Genomic DNA, 19,255 nt, shown 5'->3' with positions numbered 1-19,255 from the left:
CACCACATGTCAATAAGTTCATCTCCAGTTTTTTTATGCTTTTCCTTCGTCTGATGTTTCTTTCTTTGAATCTGTTCGGAAACGGCTGTCTCCATGGCATCGGTATTCGAGACAGTATCATCCGCGCTGTGTGCGAGACTCTCTTTTCTCTTGCCGACCTCTCGAAGAATTTCCTCTTCGATCGCTTTCTGTTCCTTGGCAATCATCTGTTCGTGCTTCTTCTCGAGATACCTCTCCTTCCTCTTCTCCTTCGACTCCCTCTTCTTACGCGACTTGTCGTGATCGCTACCTTTCCTGCTGCTGTCTCTCACGTACAACTCCTCATCCGAGCTGCTTATTTCCGCCAGTAGACCTTGCTTGCCTATCGCGCACTTCCTTTGTCTTCTGGTCGGCTGAAATTCCAGGAGTATCCGCTCTTGCTCCTCTCGCAGTTTGTCTAACTGTTGTTGCTTTCGTTTTTTCGATTCCTGCACCTTTCTGCTGAGGAACACGTGAAGAGGAAGATTGTGATCGGATTCTTTTTGCGGTTTCTCGTTGCTGGACAGTTTCTCGGGCAAAGCCGGAACATCGTCGTCTGCTTCTTCCTTTTCATCTCGCATCTCTATAGGACTCAAACGTTTGTTCTCCATCTCCTCATTAATAACGCCATCGTTAAAAGCGTCGTCCATAGTACCGTTGACGATATTGTTTTTCGCACGTACACTCTCAGTTTTCGGATCGAGATTCTCGTGCCGATCGAGGAGATCTAAAGCTTCTTCCAAGGAAATCAGTTCATTCTCCGTACAATCGTCTTTCGCGTTTGTGGAAGTAAGTTTCGTCTGCAAAGTTGCATCCAATGCATGCGTTTCAGCTCTGTTCTTCACTTCTTCGACGGTCGGCTTTTCGTTCTCTTCGATCTCTGTCTCCGCATCCGAGCTATCTTCTCTATACAAATCGTCCAGCTCAAACGTTCTCTCGTATTGATTATCCGCATCGTCATCACTGTTCCTCGCCTCGTCGGTCATCTTCCTCTCGTCTATCACCAACGAATGATCCGACATTTCCGACTCTGATTTCACGCCGTCGTGATCGTTCTTCATAGCATCTTTCTGTACCTGCACTTGATTCCAATCGCTTGCGATTTGATCCTCGTTGTCGAATTCGGATTCGTTGACCACGCGTCGATCGTCTGCCTCGTCGATGTTGACGTCGAACAATTTCTTCGGACCCTTTCTCGATTTTGACGAACGTTGCTCGTTCGCGATCGCGTAATCGACGTCGTCCCACTCGTACTCGCTCTCGGACGACGTCGACAACTCCGCGAAGAGGTTCTGCTTGCCCTTCGAGCACGAGCGTTGACTCTTCGAAATGCCAACGCCGATGTCTTCCGTCTTAGCTGCCGTCCTGAACTCGTCCGAGCTGTCGTTCTCGTACCACGCGTTTCTCGCTCGCTTCTTCGAGCCTTTACCTCGTTTCTTGATCTTGCCGGATTGCTTGGAGCCCTGCTCTACGGGCCGTTTCACGCGTTGCTGCTTTCTTTCCACGAATTCGTCCATTGGTCCGGTAATCGGCTCGGCGACCCGCTGCTGCTGTTGCTCCTCGCTCTGGAATGACTTCAGGGCGCCCTTCGTCTTTGGCGCAAACTTCTCCAGCTCCTGGAATTTACGGTTGATCATAGCGTCCAACTTCGTGTCCGTGACGTAATTCGCCTTGCCGTTCTCTAAGACGGCATCCAAGTCTCCGTCGACATTCTTCATCCTCGACCAGTTGGTCTCGAAACTCTTCTCGACTTGGCTCCTGTAGGACAACACGCTACCCAGAGTGGGCGCCATTTGACTCTCCTCCTCGTCGAACTCGTACACGTCCTTTATCCTCTCCGACTCCCCTTTCCGGTCGAGAGAATCGCGACGTTTCTTCTTTTCTGCTAAACCGCCGTAGTGTTCGCTCCTACGAATCAGCGGGAACTCCGGCTGCTGTTTCCTGTTCTTCTTCGACTTGCGTTGCTTCTGCACGTTCAACTCAACGAACGCCTTCGAGCGTTCCTGCTCCTTTCTGTCGTTTATCTCCTTCTTGCGCTCGAACAACTCCTTGATCGGGTTCCTCGTCTTCTTCGTTAGCGAATTCCTTGACGTTACCGTCGAGTCCTTCGCCGGCCTCTTTGGGGAAATCGGGGTGTCTTTGGCCGCCACCGCCGCCGCTGCTGCAGCTGCAGCTGCCGCCGCGACCGCCGCCGCGACCATCTTCACCGACTGATGATTTCTGCCGCTGTTCGCGGTGTCCACCGGCGACGTGGAGGTCGGAGCTCGGGCGCAGGCCAATTCCGCCAGCAGCTTCATCGGAGCGGAACCGCTGCGGAATAAAATTGGTTTATAACAGCTTTATTAAATGAGATTGTTCATACATCGATAAACGATACAGCGCGATTCATTATTAAACCCACGCGTGATCATGTGGTTAATTGCATAGAAAATATGGTCGCGTAGAGATGATTGTGATCATCTATTAAAAGCTTCTGCATTCTTGATGGCTTGTTATACAAGTTTTAATTGGATTAACGACAATGAAAGAAACAAGCGAGAAATTATTTTTTAACAGTATTTTTAGTCAACGGTATATCGGTGAATAAAATATGAAATTGAAGAATGTGTATGTTTTTGTAAAGGGTTTAATAGAGTAATTAGATTTAATAATAAACGCGCATTGTTATTCGGTCAATCACCGCAGCGAATAAAGTCGAGTATAGCAAACAAACAAGAACATTCTATATCGTTATTGTACACACACACACACACACAGTTATAATAATATCAAATAAAATTATTTAATGAACTCTCATAGATTGCACGAAACAAAAAATGTAACCAATAACAATATATAAAAAATAAATCTGACACATGAAGTACATGATAAATATCATTCCTTAATCATTTAACTCCAATAAAAGTTTCTTTTTTTAAACGGAGTCGATACAAATTATGGAATCTGTATTAATTGACATAATTGTGGAAATATCCCTTTATTTCATTTCCGGAGGCTATAGGAAAGGTGCACTTAGATATTCTTTTTCTTCAAATAAAAATTCCTGGGAAAACAGTGTTTGCTAGTAAATAAATTAGCAGGATAATGAACGTGGGGTACGATAGTGCTCCCTACATGCCACATATCAAGTTCCATGTATCATCAAGGCGCTACACGTCGGTGCTGTTTGTGGGAGAGATCGTCCATCGCGTACGGAGTGGAGTGACGAAAGCGGATCAATACGCAACGCGAACGGATGGGCATCGTTCGACGATGGTTTCTCGACCGTCCTTAGTGAAAATAGAGCCTCGACACGCTCGAATAATTGCATTCCGAATGAAGAAGGCAGACTGGCAGAGGGAACAAATAACAATCGCCGGAGTATTACGGGTTGTATGCGTTTTTACGTAACGTCGCTCGACACAGCTCGATTCGAGCCCTGCGGGAAGACAATCACCCGACGCAACAGTCGGGTCACGGGGATTTTTTTTCCAGGAAAAATCCGACTGTCCTCTACGCGCCAATCATACGCTACATCTAGTTTAGCGTAATCGAAGAATCGGGTGAAAACAAAACGTATGGCCGCGCGGCCAGATAAACGAGCAATCAACAGGTGTTGAGCCGATGCGAAACTGAAAAATACGCTTTGATACGCGCGAGCCGTCCTGCAAAATAGAGCGAGATATTTTTAATCACCTAGCTCGGCGTTTCGTCACATATGCGTTCTATTAATCTCTGAATGTCTTTCCGCGCTTTCATATCAAAATGGGATTTTAAAGAAACGTATTTAAAATATTAAGCATGTCCGTACATAGCATCATAAAAATAGGATAATAAGCTGAGCTCTCTTGTGAATTATATAGGAGAACAAATCGTCAAGTTTATACTTAGCGGAAAAAAAAACAAGATTCTGGTATCAGTAATTTGTAAGTCTGTAAATGACAGCTGGTCAAGAAAATTTCGCGAGTTTATTCACGAAGTATGAAGTATGAATTTAAAGAATCTTCGTCTTCCTCGAGTTCAGAATCTCATCAAACTTATCAAACTTATCCACGCCCAACTGGAAAGCTCATTATTATAACGTACTTCTTACGCTGATAGAATATTAATTTGTTTTCTCGAAACTATTCACTATACGATCACACAACGAAAATATTTATAGTGCAGATTTGACGCATAAATTTAAGTATCGAGATACTCACTTATGATCATGCTTGCCGTTGCTGTGCAACAAGTTGGATAGCGCCTTATGTAGACCGCCTAGAGTCGAGTTCACCTTGTTCTTGTGTCCCGGCGAGGTCTCCTGCTCTCTATTCGACACGACCGACGTTGATAGCTGTTCGTGTTCGTGAATACTCGACGAGTACGAGTTTCCAACGCTGTCTCGCTTGTCGTCGTCAGGATGATCGTTGTCGTTGATTTTCTGGCCGAATGTGCTGGCTATCAGATTCTCGCTCTCCCTCATGCGCTGCTGGATCTTATCTCGCAGTTTGTTATTGTGTTCGAATGCTACGTCCAAACTGTCCTCATAACCGAGATTGTCGACTCGCGACGCATCCGGACTGGCCGATCTGCTCGATCGTTCGCTGCCACGCGTTCGATAGCTTCTATCGTGGCTGTTGCACATCTCCTCGCCGAGCAACTAGAATTTCCAAGCGATATATATACCTCACATTATGTACTTTTCATTATAATTCTGTTTAATTTTAAAAAGATTAATGTAATTTTTGATCAAATGATTTATATGTATCAAATACATTAATCTTTTTAATTAACTTTATAGCAAAGCATATTTAAAACTTATAACTCTATTTATCCGAAACCTGAAGTTAATCCTTTCGCCAATTAATCAAATCACAATTTGATAGCAAAAAATTTATTTAATCTATTAAATAAATATATAGTCAAATTTTAAACGATTTCGTGATTTACCGTTGATCAATCGCTGAAAGATTTATATTTATTTAATTATCATATCACTAAATAGCTCAGATCAAACGGATAATAACACATTTGTTTTGTATATATGGGATAATTGACTCATTAAAATATAATTAATAATTCATCAATTATATCGATAATTTATTCAAGTGTAAAAATTCCCAACGTATAATACTCACTTGATTCACTGACTCCAGAAGACTACCGAGACTGTTTTGGCTCTCCACGTCCCTCCATCGGTCTCTGTTGACCCTGAATCCCTGTGGTTGTTCGTCCCGTTTATGATATGACTCCGTGTGGTCCAGCTTAATCTTCTTCGCGCCTCTCAGCTCGTTCTCGCTGGTGGCCTTCAATCTCGAGCAACACTCCACGAAGAGCTCCTCGTCGAAGTTGAGGATCTTGCCTTGCCGCGGCTCCATCGTCGACTCGATCTCCCGCGGCACATCCAACGCGTTGTCCTCGATCGCGTCTGTGGGCGCGATCGTCACCACATCCGATCTGTGACCCGACGACGGCGATCTAATGATGATCTTCTCTCCGGAAAATTCGTTAGGGTTCGTCTTCCTGGAATTATCCTCGTGCGTTATACGTTCCTCCTCCTCTTCCTCCTCTTCGCCGTCTTCCTCTTCCTCCTCCTCCTCCTCTTCCTCGTTGGAGCTGTTCTCTATCGAGCTATCGGGAGTCTCGCGAGCGTAGAACGGCGACATTCTTTGTCGTCCGAGATCGTTGTCGCTCTCTTCCTCCTCGTCGTCGTTGTCATCGGACTTTCGATTCGTCTGAGAATTTCCATCGAAATCGGTCAATTGATTCTTTATTATTGATCCTTCGGCCGCTAAACTGCTGCAACTGTGCGACGATATCGCAGACTCTTCGTCTTTTCGTCCAATTTCCTTCTCGGTCGGCTGATCATCCTCCTGATTGAATTCTAGGTTTCTCGCTGACCGTTTCCAATCCTCGTTGACGATCCCTTTTTTGTTCTTCCTGGTTGACCGATCTGAATGTGCTAGCAAATTATTTTGATCTTTATTCGTGTGTTTCGAAACAACCGAGTCGCCATAGAAGGACTCATAAGCATTATCCTTGATCGAAGTTTTCGAACGATTCCTCGATTCATTTGTAGATCGTGTCGTTTGATCGTTTTGCGTTTCGTCCTTCGTTTCCTGATCTCTCGAAGGAATTGACGGATCGTTATCAAAGTCTCTTGGAACCTTCTTGTTCGTTTTCGTCTTGCTTATTTTAATCACGTTAGAATCCTGTCTTCTGCAATTGTTCGAGTCCTTCTTGAGCCTCCCGCGTCCACTGTGCACCCCGCTCTGTTCCCGATCCGTCAAACTGGCGTTTTTCCAAGCGTCCTCATCCTTTTGTTTAACGCTCTTCAAATTGTCCGAACGATTCAAGTTTTTAGGTTCGTAAAACTCACTCTCCTGCTCGTTAGAAATCCGGCGCGTCTCGTCGAGATCCTGATAGTCGGAAAGGTACGATGAAGTCTCGTGGTCGAATGCTCTCCAGATCCTCTCGCCGGCTCTGGTCTTGCTCTCCCTCCGTCTGTGCTTGAACACATTGGACTGCGATGGCGAGAAAGAACGCTCGTCTTGCTTTTTACGATGGCTGGAACTATTCTTCGACTTTCCGTGAGCGTCGTGATCGACTCGAAGACTCTCCCAGTTTTCGGAGGTCAAATTCTTATCCTTCGTCCGTTCCTTATTCGTTTCCTTTTCATGGTGTCTCCTCGTTTCCTTGTCCTTATCGTTCAATTCATTGTTAATCTGATCGTTCGTTCCCTTAATCTTGTCGTCTTCCGAAACAGTCGGCGACTCGTCATCGAAGGTTCTCAGGATCTTCTCGTCCGCCCTGATCTTGCTCTCTCTGTGTCTCCGCTTGGCCGGATTGATGGGCGACTCGATGCGATCCTCGGATATCGATTCGACATCCTTCTCTCGTTTCTTCCGATTCTTCGCCTTCCCGTGAGCCTCACTACCGAACTTGTCGTTTCCTTTCTTTCTGGGTGATCGATCGGTGTCCTTCTTCGTTTCGGAGCCAGGGTGACACTTCTTCTCCTTCTTGTGCCTGTTCTCGGGAAACTTTGTCGGTCCGCGCAGGTAGGATCTCGCTTCGGAAGCACTCCTGGACATGTCCGAGTCGTCTTCTGACCGTGACACCCAGTCGTTCAGCACTTCCTTCACCTTGTCCGCTTTCTCGCCGCCGAACACTCGGCCGAACACGCTCTTCACGATCTTGCTCTTGCTCGAAGCAACGGATTCGATCCCGTCATCATCGTTCTCGCTGTCGCTCGACAGTTCAGCGATTTTGACCTTTTTCCTTCTGCCCTTGGACGTTTTCGGTCTTTTGCGATCGATTTCTCGTTCTTTACTCGTCGACTTTCTGGATAATTTCTTGTTAGATGATTCTAGTCGAGACGTCTTTTCGTCGCAAATGCTATCATTCTCTAATTTATCTATTACTTTCTGAGATTCATGGGAACTTGCGACGGGAAGAGATTTATCGTCAGTGACTAAAGCTTCGTCCTCGCTATTTTCCGATCCTGAAAGCTTTGCTTCGGGAACTTCTTCGGGAAATTCTTCTTCTGGTTTTGTTGGCTTCTCTTCCGAGATGTCTGTTAGTTTCTGAACCTTGAAGCTCTCATCGTTGTCGGTTACTTTTGATTCAATCGATCTCAAATCGTCGATCGGTACCTGTTCGGTAATTTGTGGGGACAGCTCAGCTGAAGACTCGGTCGCTAGATTCGTTAAAATATTCACGCTCGTATCGTCGTTATGTTTGTCTTCTAGCATACATTTTGCATCATCAACAGACGTATTTATTTCTGATGGCATCAATATTTCGACTTTTTCTGGTGGAATATCGAAGGTAAGCGTATTCTTGCAATTCTCTACGAGTACGGTATCGTCTGCTTCAATATCCGTAGATTCTATTCTCTGCGCCATTTGATCTTCGGAAACGCTCGGCTCGGTGCTTCGAGCCTCTTCAGCATTTAATAAATCTTTCTTCGTTTCCGATAAACTCGATTCCGGAGCGTGCTGTTGAACGGCGGGCGAAGACTCCACGTTCGGTATCAAAGAACCGATCGATGCAATTTCTTCGATAATCGTTTTGGAACGCGATTCAGTCGCGTCTGTCTCTTCTTTCACTTCATCGTGATTTGATTTCGTCGATTCGGAAGCACTCGAATTATCTGCTTGTACTGAAGAGTTGTTTGTAATTGGTATAGGATTCTTCCTAGGCCTGCCCCTGCTCCGTTTAGAAGGCTGGGCACTTGCATCAATATGTGGCGCCTTGCCGGCCTCGTCAAGACGCTCTTTGATATGCGAATCTAATTTTTGATCCTCGATTTTTGATTCGTCAAGATTGTCCGTAGCAACATCATTTTCATTAACTTCGGGTTTTGTGTGAGCTGAAACGATACCGGAATTCGGAACAATTCGATTCTTAAGCCTCGGTCTGCCACGTTTCCTTTTCTTAGTATCGTTCGTCGTGTCTGTCTTTGATTTTGCGACTTCCGCATCCTGCGGATTCTTATCTTCGGCGTCAACGCGCGTCTTCTCCCGTAATACATTCTTGTTTGTTTCCTCTTCCACTTCGTCTTGTCCCTTTTGCGCGTCATGATTACTTTCTATTTCGTCGCTATTAATCTCCATAGAGGTGTCCATAAAATATACATCAGCTTCGACGTCAGATTCCTCGTAATGCTGGATGTTTCTACTTCTTCTGGGTCTCAGGCTGAAACGATTCGTCTCGGTTGAAGCTGAAGTCTCTTCTTTTCCCTCATTATCCACTTTGGAGAGCTTTCTCAGCGTTCTCCTCGTGGTCCTGGATTCTGTTCGTTGTTCAGCTTTTGCATCGATATCACATGCTGATTTTGAACTTGTTTCTTCATTCGAAGATTTAACAATTAATTCCGACTGATTCTTTATTTCATCAATATTTACACATTTATTAGAAACATCTTCAACCTTTTCCACTGTTTCCATTGTTTCTTTTGTCAAAGTACGGTCGCAAGATGGCGAGGAAATTCGTACGACGTCGTTAGTTGGTTTTGAAAGCTTATCCGAGTCGATTTTAGATTTTTCCAATTCGGGGGAATCCAAGATCAAATGTTCCTCCGCTAGATTCCTCTTCTTCGACTTGTTCCGCTTCTTGTCAGCGTTCTTGCCTCGTACCGATTCCTCCTGCTGCTTTTTGACGGGCTTGATCGGCGTCGACGACAACATCGGTTCATCCGGTGTCACATGATCGGTCAGAACATACTCGTCATGACTCATATTCTCGGTGATCTTGCAAATCTCTTCGTCCAGCAGTTTATCTTCCAACATCTGTCTTGTGTTTCCAAGATCCACCAGAGGCTTCGTCGATTCCGCGCTAGCTACGTAAGGAATGTAACTCTCGTCTGGTTCCAAAGACTTTCGGACGATTTCATGAGACCGAGTGTCTTCTGGAACGCTCTCCGTCTGTTGATCGTTACTCTTCCATTCGTCATCGTATTCTTCAGCATTCTCCGATGTACTGCTGTCAACAGGCTCGATTTTCTCCTTGGTGGATTTTGTCAATTGCGATAGATGCGACTGCGACAACGTATGTTTCTTCAGGGAGCTCTTGCGGGTAAAGCTGGTGGCGCACACGTCGCAGAAAAATCTCGCCGCCTCCTTCGTTAGCTTCTTCCGCTTCTCCACGATCAGGATCTCGCCGGTCTTTGTATGCACGACCACGAAGTTGCCAGCCGCACGTTTCTTCGGAGTGACCGGATTATCCGGAGAATCATTATTCGATGCCGGTCGTTCTAATGTGGCGCACGAATCTTTGTCCTCCGTATCATCCGTTGGCTTGTCTGCGCCTTCGTTTTGCAGATCCGAAGATTTTTCAGTGAGTTCGAACTCTCGTTCGATGTTCTCCAACGCTTCCGCATTTTCTAATGAAGCTTGGATGTCCATCGGAATGTCGATGTCGTCCGCGTCGGAGAGATCAAGATGCTCGTCGAGCAACGATCTGGTTTTGCTCGTCTTCCTTTTCGCATTTTGCTTATCGCTCTTCAACGTTATCGAATCTGTGAGAGAAACATCGTCTCGCGCGTTATCGTCAGCTACCGTCTCCTCTTTTTTCTTCTTCTTCGCGAATCGCTTCTTCCTGAAGTAGCTGGACTCGCTGACGCACGAGCTCTCGGACAGGTCGTCCGTGCTTTCGGCACCCTGACTTCGAGTGCTGGAATCGGCAAGGTCCTCGCTCGACAGCTGTGTCTTTTTCTTGAACATAGATCTCGTCTTGGTTGAAGGTGGAGTAAGCCCGATCGAACCTGAAGAACTCGATCTTTCGAGCCTCTTCGTGCTCGATTCTTCTACATGTTTCTCCGTTTCTTCTTGTTCTTCGACTTTCTCTTCGACCAAGTTGGACATCTCGCTGTTCTCCGCAAGTTCCTCGCTCGCCCGAGATTCTTCGGGAATGCTTCCGCCGTTAAAGCGACCATCCTCGGGCTGCGATTTCTTCTTCGGGCCTCGTTTCTTCCCGCTCTGCAGCAGATCCTTTACTTCCGGTATTTTGAAGTTCTCCAAGCTAGCCGATAATTGCTTGTTAGAATCTGCGATGCTGGATTCGTCATTGCGTTTCGAAGCAACTTCGACAGGCTTGTCTTCCGATAGTTCTAGATGCTCATCGGCCAATGACTTTTTCTTCGCGCCACGTTTTCTCGTTGTTTTTAAAGGCGTTGAATTGACGAGACCTGAATCGTTTGTATTTTGTGTCTCTTTATGTTTTCCAGACATTTCCATTGAATACAATAATTTTTCTAAAGGAACGTCCGAGTCTTCGCTAGTGGTCCCAATTTTTGTCGGTTGTACATCAGTTGATTCCGAAGATTGTTCTATCACAATAGACGATGAAAATGATACATTTTCTGTCTCGTCAGTCGGTTTTACGGAAGTTTGGAGAGTATCTGTCGCAGCATCTATCGGAGAAGTTAAGGCAGGTTGCGATTTTCTCTTTGATGTACGTTTAGACGAAGGCTCCTTCGTATCAGTTTGATCCTTTTTCTGTGTCTTATTCGCAAATTTTCCACATTCAACGGTTTTCTCTGAAGATAATATCGAAAAATCAGCGCTTTTCTCAACCAGTTCTGTCGATCGAACATCGTTTACAACAGCATTTTTGTTGGAAATTATTTTGTCAAGGGATTCTTCAAGATTTACCGTTAATTTCGCATTTTCACAAGTTACTTCTGGAAGATCGGTGAACTTTTCTAAACTCGATTCATCATTAGCTTTTGTGAGGTCCTTCTCTAAAGTCGATGATTTCAAATCATCCTTGATGATTTCGTATTCGCTGCATTGAAGCGACATCGACTTCTCAATTTCGGTATCTGCGTTTGAAGTCTCCACGATGTTGCTATCTTCTTTTGAAAATTCATTTCCAACATTGGACGTGTCTTTGGACGTGATGATGTCGCTCAGCCGGAGTTCCTTCTGCACATCTTCTTCAGCGCGATCTTCGACGATTTCTAATGGTTTCTTTTTACGTTTCTTAGAGCTTGCGTTCTCCAATGACCTTTTCCTGGATTTTCTCCTGGATTTCGTGACTCTTCCCTTTCTTTCGAGTTTTTCTAAGTTTTCTTTTTGCGTAATTAACGGATGCGAAATTGAAGTATCGGTAGGACTTTTATTTGGAATTTCTATTGAAATAACTGCTTCTTTATTCGTTATCAATTTATTTCCGTAAGATTCAACATGTGATTCCTCAACAGAAGGCATTGCATCATTCATCTTTCTGTCCACATCATCGTCGCTCTTCATCTCAACATCTGAAACATCACTTACTTTAGTTTGATTCTCGCTTTGCGTTTCAGTCTTTGTCGCCAAGTTTTCCTCGAGATTGTCTGAAGCATCTAAGGAATCTGTTGAATGTTTGGAAATCGTACTCTCGACATTGGTTTTGTCGTTTTCCAACGCTTGGATTTCAGAATCGATTGCCGATAGTTCCTTATCAGTGGGTGTAATTGTCGCACTGTTATCTTTGTTGTTTTTCGAGACATGGCTTGCCTCATCAGAATTTGCATTCTCCGCGTTATCAGCCAAGGTAGGTGATCCGACCTCATCGAGAATGCTGGTCAACTCATCGGCCGCAGTGTCAAGCAAAGAACCTACCTCACCTTCTAGCAGAGCGTCCTTCTGCTTGGCTATTTTCGACACAATTTTCTCTAAGAAAGAGCCCTTGCCCTTGGGTTTTCTTCTGGACAGATCAAGGATGATGTCGTTGGCTGGCGAACACGCTTTAACAGTTGTGACTTTCGACGATACGTCGACGAAGGCATTCTCGACCTGCGTCTCATCAGGACAAGCATTCTTCTCATCGTCTGCGTGAGAAGTGTCGGTCGTGCTTGCCGCCGTAACGGCTTCGTTCTCCGTGGATTCTTCTTCGCTCTTGGCGAGGATCGACAGCTCGCTGAATGCTGAGTCCACCGCGGTCACCTCGCCACCGCTTGGTTGTTGCGCGCTTCCGTTTCGCGCTACCCTGTCCGGATTATCCAGACTGGTCTGAACCGTGAGCACCTGTACGTTCTGCTGCGCTTCTATGGGAATATTCATGCCTTCCGTCAGAATACCGATGACGTTGTTCAAGGATCTCTTCCTCGACGACTTCTCGCGGCGCGCGCCCCACGTCTTTTTAGGTCTTCCTACTTTCACCTTGGTGTGAACGTTCACGGGAGTTTCCAACGAGTTTTCCTTACCGCTGTCGATGGACAGGTTGCTCGTCTCCGACTGCAGGTGACTCAAATTGATATTCACTACCGTCGAGTCTAAGCGATCATCGGAATTTTTATCACTTTCGTCTTCATTATCCTTCTTACAGACATCAAGTTCCTTCTCGGCTTCCTTTTCGATCGACATAACATTTTCGTTGCTGTTCTGTTCTTCGGACGTGTGCGTGTTAGTCTCTTTATCTTCGTCGATCGATCTACGGCTGCGACGTTTCCCCAGCAAGCCACTGCCTTTCCGGGAGCTATCGCTTGCGACTTCCAAAGTAGGCTCACTTTTGGCATCGCTCAATGATCCTCTCGTTTGTCTGCCATCAGTTTTACCTTCCACATCGGGATTGTCAACCGCAATCTCCTTCGTTTTTGCTGTTCTGTCTCTTTTACCCTGTTGACTTCTTTCGTTTTGCGCCGCATTAGCATTCGCGTTAGACGAATCTTTTTCTAGATTCGTTTTTGCCATCTTATCGTCGCTCTTTTTCCTGGACGATTTTCTAAACGCTTCAGTCTTCTCCTTCTTGCTCGTGCCCTTCGATCCATCCGATTCGTCATCGAGTTCCCGCGGACTCTTGTCGTTCACTTGAAGTATTTTCGATCTGGGTGTCGATTGCCTCAGGATGCGTTTCGAGTCGTTAGACGCGAGTTCCAGTGTACTCAAAAGATCCTCCTTGCTAGCCGAACCCAGCAGTTTCTTTACCTCGAATGGAATATCCGACAATTTCACGGAATCTTTATCCATTCTGGTTTTCGAGTTGCTCCGAGTTTCCTTCGTTACTTCTTCCTTCCTCAATCTAGAATCTTTTTTGGCGATTGTCTCTCTCTTTGACGTTTCTTCTTTGCTATTTTCGCCGCTATTAGCACTCACCGATAAACTCTTTTTTCCTTTTATTTTATCATCTTTTAACACCGCTGAGTTATTTTTGGAAACTTTGTTTTCTTCAACTATATTAATCTTCTTTTGCTTTGCTATGTTTTTCGTTTTCTCCTTTGGCTTTCTTCCTCTCGTTGATTTTTGCACTTTTTTGCTTTTTTCAGAAACAGCCTCGAGATCGGTATTAGCCTCGACATTACCCTCTTTCTCCTTCAAAACGTACTTTCGGGATGTCTTTTGATCCTGAAGAGATCCCGACGACGTCACTGGCGACAAGATAGGCAGATCGTTCGCCGACTTATCGACATATTCCTCGTTGGAGGAAACGATCTGCACGACTGGTTCCAAAGTCGGCATCTTGTCACTATCCGACGATAGCCGGGTGACTCTTCGTGGCAGCTGGACCTCGGTTTTCTTCAACTTCTGCGTCGCTTTCAGCTTAGGCTTGATTTCAATCGAGTCCGCCTTGTGTTTCCCGTCGTCCGTTTTTGTTTCCGATTTCGCTGACAAACCCTTGTTCGGATTGCGGGCAAACTTACCGTCCTGCGTTCGTAACTGCGATTTTGCCTTAAGAGAGGCATTCAAGGAAGCCACCGGATCCACGAAACGCCTTCTCTTCAGTATGCCTTGCGTCAATTTATTTTTGCTCCTTACTCCAGGAGTCGTCAACATTTTCTTGCTGTCGAGACCACCCTCGTCTTTGTCAATCGCTCTCGGCGTCGTCCTTGCATTCTTTGGTGTACTCTTTGGGGAGGATGTCTCCTCGCCTTCGCCCTTCGTCTCGGATGCAGTGCCATTCCTGAACTTCGCGAACTTACTCATCGCTTTTGCCAACTTGTTACCGCTTTTGCTTTGAAGTTGCGGGTTCTTCACGTTCCTCCTCTTACCGAGAACTTTAGGTCGTCCAACGGGTCTCGGTCGAGCAGTTCTATCACTCTGATCCGAAGTTTTGCTGGTCGCCTTCGACGAACCTTCGTTCACCTCTTTGGCATCCTTCTTACCCTCGTTCTCGGTTTCGGTGCTTTTCTCGCCATCGCCGTCGGATTTCTTCTCGGTCTCGTGACACTTCCTCACGACGCTCTCGATCACCGCGGCGATGTTGTCGCTTCGACAGCGATTCCGCTGAATCGACTTGGCGTTCTTCAGCAGTTTGTTCCTCAGGGCGGCTTTGTTACGTGAGATTCGGGACGAGCTGTCGCCGATTATGCGAGGCCTCGTTCTGGTCTGCACCTGTTTCAACAAAGCCCAAAGATGTCGCTACAGCTTTTGCAGTGATAAATTCTTTTTCGTTGCCATTGAGACAGAATTCTAAGCTTTTGTCTTCAAGAAGCTAATAACATTTTATCTTACGCTTTTATTTACAATTTACTTTTGCAACAATAAGGATAAAAAAGCATGTTGAAGCAAGAAATCTAGCGTTTTTATCGAAAAAAAAGTAAAACGAATACAACGGCAGCATAAAAATCACCCTGCCTGCGCGAATGTGTGCACGATCATGGGAATGTATACTTCGACGAGCGCGTATGTCAACTAATCGATGCCTCTGCTCGTGTGCGACGAGGCGCGCAAGGCAATAACGCTCTATCATTATTTCGACGAGTCTCGAGTTTTTCATGATTTTCTCCCTCAATTATTTGGCATATTCGCGCCGTCCAAGCTTTGACCGACTATACGACATTTCGTTGTTTACGTAATTTATCTTGATAATACACAAAATTATGTCAAACCATATCTACGATTTCAATCGGTCTCGTTTATCATTTACCGTTTACGCCGATTTTTCTGCCCGTAGGGAATTATAAAGAATTGAGTGACTTTCTCGGATAATGAAAATTTAAATGTAATTGGAAGTAATTATTGACGATCGAGACGACAGATTGAGGAAGACGTACGTTCTAAGTAGCTTTTTATTGAGCAATTTTAATTTTAGTATTACGACATGTATGATTTTCATCGAAATGGTTCAGAAGGATAATATCAAACTGTATTACCATAAAAAGTCCATTAAGATATTAATGAGATAGATATTACACTGTCGACGTTCTAATTAAATCAGTCGGCTATTATAATCACCCTTTATGGTTCTAATATCGACCCAATTTTGATCGAGTGTATTATTGAGGCAAAGCTAGTCATTGTTCCGCGCTATTAAATTACTTACGTTACGAAGTCGGCCCTGCGATCGCATCATGCTCTCCTGCAGAACCTTCCTCGTGGCTCTTTTAGGCGGCAGATTGGCTAGCATTTTCTGAATGCTTTCGCCTGAGAACAAATTCGAGCGATCGATCGTGAAGATACTGCAACGACTTGTAAATTCCATCTTAATATCTAAGATTAATATCTAAGATAATTAAAACTTGGTGAATCTCTTGGTAAATAAGTTCATTTAAGTTCCTCTTCTGGCAATGAAATTTGAAGATCGTAAGCGAAGATCACATGCATCACACTTCAGACACCTTTTATCGATACTTTTTAATTTACGACTCATGTAATATTATGTAAAAAAAGGTAATATATTTTATCAGAAAATAATCCACGCCGTAAAAAGCGCATCATCTTTTTAATCTACTTCTTCTTGTATCTTTGATCCGTTTCCTGTATCTTATTTGTTTATTCGTGTAAAGTACGTGAGATAAGAAGCTGACATGGAAAGTTAGAGTGCCTCCACGCGAAACTTTATCATATTGAAAACAAATTTCGTTCTTACGGTCGCTTGGCCGGACTCTAGGACCGGTTGATGTCTGCTTCTCCTTGAATCGCTCCACATGGATAACCCGTGGCTGTGTCTGCGAGTTCTGTATGTTTCTCTTCGGGCCGCGCTGACGCCGTCGACGGCTGCGACTACCGAACGGCCGCCATTTACACTTCTTCTTGCCGCTACCGGTGAGGCCGAGCAACCAGGCCTGATCGCCACCGCACTCCAGCATGTGGCGATGTAGCTCGCCCAAGTTCGGGCAGCCCTTGGCGCACTTGGTGCACACCATCTCCGTGAGAGAAGCGTCGCGTGCCGCGTCGGTGGGCGCGTCTCGTCCCGGCAAATAAAGATGCTTATAGTGCTCGCGTTGATCGCCAACCAGGTCGAAGTGCGAGCACAGAACGCGCGGATGCGTGGAAGCCTTATGATCCTCCATCTCCTTCAGCGTCACCTGCACAGAAACATCGACGGTTCAGGTCGCATTTCCGTTTCGTTTCGTCTCTCGATCGATTTCAAATACACCGTGTTTTAATTCTTGTAAACTGGATTAACGCGGCACAGCAAAATATTATACGGTTTCCTTTATTCGATTTTTTCCTCAATAATGCAAGGAAGATAAATAAGTTATTTTTATATTGCTAAGAAAAACGAGTTTTATTTTCTGATTCAGTTAGATTTATTAGATAAATCATGCATTTCGTTTTATATGTGGATAAGTGAATAGACTACAGTAGAGACAAAGTCACGAATGAGTCGGTGATTTGGAAAGCTCGCGGGCGAATGCTTACCACTCGTATGTATCGCACAAATGTCAAAGATCAAGTACGTTACTTGATAAATTATCTAGACCGCGCTCGCACCAATTAAAATGCACCATTTGCAACACAGTAAAAACTAAAATAATCTCAAAATCATATACCACTCAAAACTTGCGTATCTTTTATAATTTATGGGTTTTTAATCTCTTGTAGTCGCTATATCCGGAATTTGTTATTTCCTTAAATAATATCTTGGATTAAGAAATTTGGAATATCAAAATTGAATGATTAAACGTTCTGCTTACACGCCCTACAATGTTAAAACAGAAATTTTATATTTATTACACAAAACGCTTTATAAAAAAACGGTTGACAGTTTTATAAAGTAATAAAAAAGTTGATAATACGTCAAAATGACCGCGATCACATCGTTTTAATTATTGCAAGGAATAATAAAACGATGAGGAAACAAGAGATAGAGAAGTAACACTTGCATTTGCCGAAAATAAAAGCTAAAATTTAAATTATTACAATTATCGAAATTTAACTGGTATTTTTTTCATGATATTTCTTATCCAATTTTTGTTTTTAACGAATATATTATACATTATGAAGAAGAAATATATGTGTAGAAATATATACTCACGTGTTTGGAACCGCAAGCGCCGCAGATGTAGATCCGCGTTCGCGACCACTCGCCGCTCAGCTCAGCATAAGTGATTTCCTGAGCATTGGCCGCTTCGTTGTCGCCCTCCTCGCGCTTTCTCAGTCTCATAAAGTCTAAGAATTCAATAGTGAATTCCGTGATAATCGTCGGACTCAATGACGACGACGTTGAGGTCGCGGACAATTCGATCGTCTCCTCCTTAATCTCGCTCGGGAGCGGTTCGTCAACATCGCAGCGGACGACATTGAGAGTCGCGGCACTCGCGTCGACCACGCAGACAGCATCAACGCTATCCTGACTACTCGCTGCCGTTTCCACGACAGACTCGGTCTGCTCCTGATCGCGAAGAGACACTTCAGTGGTCTCGCAAGGTAGCAGCGGGATCTGATGCAGTCTGCTGATAGTGAGGCGCTCCTTAATCAGCTGCTGCTTCTTCCGAAGTGACAGCTGCGTGGAGATGTCGAACTTGCTGAGGTCCTTGATCGAGCAGGTCCACTGCTCCCTGCCGTCGTACTTGCGCGGAAAATTGTACTTCTCGAAAGAGACACGGCGCGGTCGCGAGCCGCTGCTCGTTTTACCAGCCTTCCGGGCGTACTCGCTCGAGTTTTCGTACTCCTCGCTGGCCGAGTAGTCCTTGCTGTAAACCGGCGTGGCCGCGGTCAGTGAGATGTCGATGGGAAATTGGATCTGATTGACGCTGTGCTCGTAGTACGACTGTTGCGGTTGTTGCTGCGGTGATTTTGATCCCGTTGTCATCGCCACCGCCGTCGAGCTTGAGGTAGCAATCGGTGGCTGCAGCTTGCCGTCCAGATGGTGCAGCAGGTTCTCGCGGATGTTGCAGCTCACATTGCTGTAGAAGGAACTGTCAAATTCGGGACTGGCCGGATTATCGAGGGACTCCCGCGCCGCAATGAGTTTCGTCCGGCTGCCGTCCAATGGCCGACTGTCATCTGGATCCTCCGATTCCTTTTCTTCGGACTTTCTCTCTCGAACTGACATGCTCACCTTTTCACGTAGATTTTGACCACAAAATTCTTTGCAGGGGGGCGAGCCTTCTTTGATCTTTTCCGGCTGGAAGAAGAAAGATGTGCTTGTCTAACAGTTCACAGTGTTTTCAAGATAGAAACTTTTCGAGTCGAATTCGAAACAAAAGTGAGTATTCTTCCTATTATTTTGGATTTCTCTGTCCTTCAAAAAATGTAATGCTTCGACTTATTACCCAGTTACCTTGGGATGTTTTTGTTTTTATTTCTCGTTTCTGTTATAGTGAAATAACATTTTCCCTACAAAAATTTAAAATTATTAAATGATTTAAAGATATAAATATATTAAAAAACTAAAAAAAATATCTTGATTATAAATAGTATAACTATAAAATTAGAAGAAAAAATTAAAATAATTTTTAAAAGATATATACTTGAAAATTATATATGTACTCGATATAATGTCAGTAATAGATATTTAATAAATAAACAAATGGAATAAAAGGAGTGAAAGACAAAAAAATTTCACAGATTTACTAATTTTTACGTCCAATAAATATCGAACAAAGCATAAAAATTCTACATTCTAT

General features: G+C 44.6%; 1 protein-coding gene across 1 annotated transcript in view; it reads right to left on the bottom strand.

The window, feature by feature from the left end:
* Positions 1-2: 2 nt before the first annotated feature.
* The window catches only part of LOC112468213 (titin-like), a gene marked incomplete at its 3' end in the record, with an annotated part of 35,068 nt that continues 15,815 nt past the window's right edge, over positions 3-19,255 (bottom strand). Inside the window, exons 4-9 of the mRNA XM_025037301.1 lie at positions 17,662-18,753; positions 16,270-16,708; positions 15,724-15,824; positions 5,118-14,792; positions 4,200-4,639; positions 3-2,328 (exon numbers count right to left, since the gene is read on the bottom strand). Coding sequence (XP_024893069.1) covers positions 3-2,328; positions 4,200-4,639; positions 5,118-14,792; positions 15,724-15,824; positions 16,270-16,708; positions 17,662-18,753 — 14,073 coding nt within the window. The remainder of the gene's footprint in view (positions 2,329-4,199; positions 4,640-5,117; positions 14,793-15,723; positions 15,825-16,269; positions 16,709-17,661; positions 18,754-19,255) is intronic.

This window comes from Temnothorax curvispinosus, unplaced genomic scaffold (genome assembly GCF_003070985.1).
Source record: "Temnothorax curvispinosus isolate PA1 unplaced genomic scaffold, ASM307098v1 QBEX01018231.1, whole genome shotgun sequence".
Classification (NCBI taxonomy): Eukaryota; Metazoa; Arthropoda; class Insecta; order Hymenoptera; family Formicidae; genus Temnothorax; species Temnothorax curvispinosus.
This window is presented reverse-complemented; position numbering and strand designations above follow the sequence as displayed.